This window comes from Brassica napus, chromosome A2 (genome assembly GCF_020379485.1).
Source record: "Brassica napus cultivar Da-Ae chromosome A2, Da-Ae, whole genome shotgun sequence".
Taxonomy (NCBI): domain Eukaryota; kingdom Viridiplantae; phylum Streptophyta; class Magnoliopsida; order Brassicales; family Brassicaceae; genus Brassica; species Brassica napus.
In genome coordinates this window covers 18,157,750-18,163,518 of record NC_063435.1, presented here as the reverse complement: position 1 = coordinate 18,163,518, position 5,769 = coordinate 18,157,750, and the positions used below count along the sequence as shown (strand labels likewise).

Sequence of the window (5,769 nt, the reverse complement as noted above, 5' to 3'; positions counted from 1 at the left end):
CCTTGCAGCTGTGGGACGAGACTCAAACAATCAAATATATCATGTTGCGTGGGGCTATGTTACATGGAATCGGAAGCGGGTACGTGGAAGTTGAAGCGTTATGAAGCGTGGAAGCGAGTTTTTTAAAATATTTAGGAAGCGGATACGTGTTGGAAGCGTATTTCATATATATATATATATATATATATATATATGTGTTTCTCTGATACCATCAGACAACGGTCGTGGAGAAAGCATAATTAAACATTTATAATAAAAAGTAAATTAAAACATATATGATACAGATTGAAATATAACTTAAGAATAAAACAGAAATATGGGCGGTTAGACCAGCCACTTAAACATAAAGCCTAATACTAAAACGAGAAAATGAAACAAGAAAAATATAATTAAAACTTTATTCATTAAAAACTTACTTAAAAAGAGATTGTAGCAATGTTCTCGATTACAAGGACTGGAGAGAATGTAAGAGGAGATATGAATGAAAGAGTAGGAGAATGGGAGAATGAGAACTTGGTTTACAACTGAAGCAAAGACTCCTTTATATAGGAGTTTACAAGGGTAAAACTAAGAAAATAAAAATAAAAATAAAAATAAAAGTGGCATATATGGATAACTCCACTAGCAAAAGCTTGCTCCATTAAGCTCCATAATTGTTTGCTGTCTGCTGGAAGTGGACCTTGGTCTTCATGGCTACAGGAGAAAGCACTTATTTGATGTTTTGGATTTTTATCGGGTATTGCGACAAGAGATCGTGGAAAATATTCGTAACAATGTAACCGTATCTGACAGAGTTGCAACAAAGATACGTTTTGGATTTTGAGGAGATTTGCATTTCTTGGGGAGAGAGATTTAAACTCCACTGTTGCCAAAAATTTCCTCATCGATATCTGGCACTTGGGACCCTGAATCACTCCCTGAAGTACGAGAGATTTGATCTGACATTGACGGTAGAAATTGTAAGGAGATAGCCTTAATTTCTTCTTCAGATTTTGCACCTGCCAACATTGCTAACATTTTGGATTTTTGAGCCAAGAAAAAGGTTGTCTCTGGTGTTTGGTTCTGTGTTTGGATTTTTGAGTTTTGTTCTTTTATCCAGGTAAGAATATTTGACGGGTAAAGGTTTGAGGGAATTTTGTATTTATCCCACCACTTGACTCTGAATTTTCTTCGGATAACAGGAATTGGATCAGAAGTAAATTCTAGGGTCCATGAAAAAACCCAAGGAAAATGAAATTTTGAGTGGAAGAGGGCTAGTGGGGGAAATTTCTTTTCTTCTTCAGACGGAATGAAATTTGTCTTGAAGATTTGGAATGATTTTTGGATATTGGGTTTAAATATTTCTGTGACAGAACCAAAGTAGTTCCACCATGGTATGAACCAATAGGGAGATTTGGATAAGTTACAGGTGGTGTCAAAGAAGATCAACCACGTGTGTTTGTGTTTAGGAGATTGGATCAAAAAAGAATTGTACCATGCTTGGCAATAATCCCAATAGTTAAAGGGGACATTGTAACAAGGAAGATTTTTAAGATCTTCTGGAAAATTTAAATTGTCGTTAAGATCATATTCCCAATCACATGGCGCAATGATTTTATGGATTTTGAATGTGGAATAAGCAGCATCAGTGTGGTTTTCGTTTAGATAAAAATGTTTGAAGGACACTGAATCTGTAATTTCCAAAATGGTTTGAAAGAATAACACAGTTTTATTTGTATTATGTGGTTTAAAGAAATTGTTTTTGCCAAAATATTTTTCGATTGTTAAAAACGGATCATTGTTCACAAAAAATCCCTTTTCGATGTTTATACTATTTTGGTATGTGTGTTTTTCAAAATACTCCGATGGAGTGGTTTGGGAAATCTGCTTCAAAATAATTTGTGAATTATTTGAAGGTTTTGAAACAATTTTTGAGGTCTGGTTTTCTCTTGAAATCATTTTTGAAGGGACCTCGTTATTTTTTGAAATAGCTTGAGAAGGAAGGTTTTTGGAAGATTCTCCCGACTCTTGCTTTGAAAAACTAAGCTCGAAAGCTTTTTGCAATTGTAACATTTGATTCATGATAGCTTCTGGAGATTGAAGAGATTTTGGGGTGGTTGGTATTTCTTCCTTTTTAGCACTCTTTTTTGTTACTGAGATCCAGGGTTCTGTTTTTGGGCTAGTGTTTGTAGGTTCGGGTTTTTCTGAGATTGGTTCCAGGGAAATTCCCTTGCCTTTGTCAATTATCTTCTTCGGAGGCATTGTACCTGTTTTGGAGAAATTCTCTTGTCAAGAAATTTGGGACAAAGTTTGAATCTCCTTTTATAAATTCAATTTCAAAATCAAAAATACTCAAAATCGCCTGCCATCGCGCAAAAATTTGTTTTGATGCAAGGTTTTTCACATCCTTTTGTAAAACATCTTTAGCACTTTTGCAATCAATTATTAAAAGAAATTTTTTATTTAAAAGATCGCTTTGAAATTTTTGAATACATAAAACCATACTCAAGATTTCCTTTTTAATAGTAGAATAGTTCTTTTGGGTGTCGTTCCAGTGTGATGACGTAAATTGCACAATACTTTCGCGACCATCTAACTTCTTTTGTTTAAGAATACCCCCATATCCTATATCAGAAGCATCTGTTTCTACGATTTTCTCTAAATCCGGATCTGCTATGTGCAGACATGAGATTTCTAAGACCTGTTTTTTAATCCTTTGAACTATTTCAGTATATTCTTTTGTCCAAGGAACTGGATTTTTCTTTAGACGATTGTGCAACGGTTTAGCTATTCTATTTATATTACACTACAAGAAATATGCACATTCTTAGCACACGATAAACGCTATAGTAGGGCTTTCATAGCGAAAGTTAAAATGCTATGTCATCGGCAGCCATCATAGATACCCTTTCTACGATAACATTTTTTTAAATGCTATGAAATGTGCAGATACGATAGCAATATTTGAATGATGTTATTAACTTAAATATAACACTATTTTTTTGTTACAAATTGATTACGATTTATATATTCGTGCTATGATAGATCTTTCTACAATAAGCAAAAATTAATTATAATTCGAAATAAAATAATTTAATATTAAACAGAAAATTGTTTTATATTGAAATTAAAATAAATATTATTTATATATTAAAATTGGTTTACAAATTAATCCCGGTTTACAAAACTTAACCAATAATACATAAATATATTAATCTAATCCTAATTAAACCAATTAATTAATGTAAACCTAACTAAACCAATTGATTAACTAAACCTAAATCTAAACCTAATAGACGCTTCAGCCACCATCGCCATCTTCACAAAGCTTCAGCCACCATCGCCACCTTCACAAAGCTTCAGCCACCGTCCACGAACCAGCAACAAGCTACCGGCTTTGCACCGCTGCCGCACCACGCTTAACCGGAGATGCCGCTCTGTCACACCACTACTTCTCCTTCTCAGATCTGTAAAAAAACAAAACCGATTAGAGGATAAGATAGAAAGATGAGAGGAGAAGAGAGAGAGATAAGAGACAGAGAGAGAGAGAGAGGTGACCTGTGGTGTTGGTGATGAGCGTGACGGTGGTGAAGAACGCGACGAAATCAAAAGAGCGTGGTGGTGACGAACATGAAGGCCGCCGGTGGTGGTGGTGAAGAGGAGATGAAATTAAAAGAAAATTTTGATAGAGATAGAGAGAGATGTGCAGAGACATGAGTGAACCAAAGAGATAAAGAGAAAAGAAAGAAGAAGAAGTGAGCAGATTCGTGAGTGAAGAGAGTGAATGTCGTAGACGAAGAAAATGGAGAGGAAAGAGAAAGATAAAGAGGGATTTGATGTGGTCTGTTGGATTAATCTAATCCAATGGTGGAGGTTGTGATCTGAGTACTTTGATATCATTGGTCCATAACAATTTTCTTTGTTAATTGATTTTTTTATCTTTGGTAAAGTTATATAAAATTTTGATTTACAGTTCTATTTAATTTATATGTTAGATGATGTAAAATTTATATATCAAGCTTTTGAATTTTTCTAATATGAAAATTAAAATATTAAAATTAAAACTTTAAAGTTATGTTTATGATAGAGGGTTTAAAATTCGGAGAATGGGATTTATAGTTTAAAATAAAAAGAAAAAATTTGAGTTTAAATTTAAGATATGAGGTTAAAGTATGAATTATTAGGGTTAAATTTAAGATATGAGATTAAAGTTTGGATATAAGATTAAATTTTGAGTTTAAATTTAGGATATGAGGTTAAAGTGTGGATATAGTGTATGAAGTCAAGGTTTTTTGAAAAGTTTGAAAAATTATAAATTTAATAAAGGTTTGAAGATTTAATATTTTGTTACTTTTGTAAGTAAGAGTTAGAAAATAATTAGGGTTAGAAGCTTAGATATAAGGTTTGAAATATAAAATAAACTTAGTGTTTTATGATATAAGTTACATAAATAAAGTTTAGTGTTTTAAAACAAAGTTTAGTATTCTATGATATAAAGTTTGAAGTTTATATTTAGAGTATTGAATGTATAATTTATGTTTGAAGTTAGGATTTAGGATATAAAGTTTGATTAAAGAGTAAAGATTTGTGTTAGAAAATTATAGTTTAAGATTAAGAAGATTAAATTTTGAAGTTATAATATGAAAATATTAGAGTTTTAAAGGTTGTTTTTAGAGTTTAGGGTTTAAAACCATGTTTAGGGTTTAGGGGTTCAAATAGCTTTTCTTAGCGTTAGAAAAATGCTATAATATGTTTTTGATAGTATTACTGAAACTGCTTAAATAATGTTTCGGCGCTTAAGTATAATTTTCTGCTAATTATTGGTAAAATCAGTAATTTTAACTTCCTGCTCACTTAATTTTTAAAATAGCACTAATTAAGCGCTATTTTACGTTTCACTCTATAATAACGTTTATCTAATGCTATTATATAGTACGATAATTTTTCGCTCATCTACAATAGCAGTTCAGTAAAACGTGCTATAACAATGTGCTATTAATGGAGACTTTTTTTGTAGTGTTAGGACAGAAATCTAAAACATAATTGAGACTTCCAAGGAACCTTTGTAATTGAGTTTTATCAATAATTTTATCTGGGAATTTACTTGCAAATTCTAAAGATCTTTCAATAGGGGTTATCATACCTTGTGATATGTAATGACCTAAAAATCTGATCTTTGTTTGAAATAGGGACATTTTTGTTTTGGAAACAACAAGACCATTCTTTCTAGCAACGTAATAGAATGTTTTGAGATTTTTGAAATGTTCATCAATAGAATGTGAAAATATTAGTATATCATCAATGTAGACAATGCAAATTTTGAATAATCAGAAAATATATCATTCATGATTCTTTGAAGAATCAAAATTTTCTGATTATTCAAAATTTGCATTGTCTACATTGATGATATACTAATATTTTCACATTCTATTGATGAACATTTCAAAAATCTCAAAACATTCTATTACGTTGCTAGAAAGAATGGTCTTGTTGTTTCCAAAACAAAAATGTCCCTATTTCAAACAAAGATCAGATTTTTAGGTCATTACATATCACAAGGTATGATAACCCCTATTGAAAGATCTTTAGAATTTGCAAGTAAATTCCCAGATAAAATTATTGATAAAACTCAATTACAAAGGTTCCTTGGAAGTCTCAATTATGTTTTAGATTTCTGTCCTAATATAAATAGAATAGCTAAACCGTTGCACAATCGTCTAAAGAAAAATCCAGTTCCTTGGACAAAAGAACATACTGAAATAGTTCAAAGGATTAAAAAACAGGTCTTAG

The 5,769-nt window shown here is 31.5% G+C and overlaps 1 protein-coding gene across 1 annotated transcript; it reads right to left on the bottom strand.

Moving 5' to 3' along the window:
- Window positions 1-153: 153 nt before the first annotated feature.
- On the bottom strand, window positions 154-5,281 carry LOC125589216. The gene is made up of 2 exons (XM_048761692.1): window positions 3,538-5,281; window positions 154-3,446 (listed from the first exon to the last, which is right to left on the bottom strand). The coding sequence occupies exon 2, from the start codon at window positions 2,239-2,241 to the stop codon at window positions 853-855; it is 1,389 nt and encodes a 462-aa protein (XP_048617649.1). The 5' UTR covers window positions 2,242-3,446; window positions 3,538-5,281; the 3' UTR covers window positions 154-852.
- Between the last annotated feature and the right edge of the window lie 488 nt (window positions 5,282-5,769).

What these genes read in the sequence shown, in the direction of transcription:
- LOC125589216 (XM_048761692.1), bottom strand. Translation starts at nt 2,241, where the DNA reads ATGCCTCCGAAGAAGATAATTGACAAAGGCAAGGGAATTTCCCTGGAA.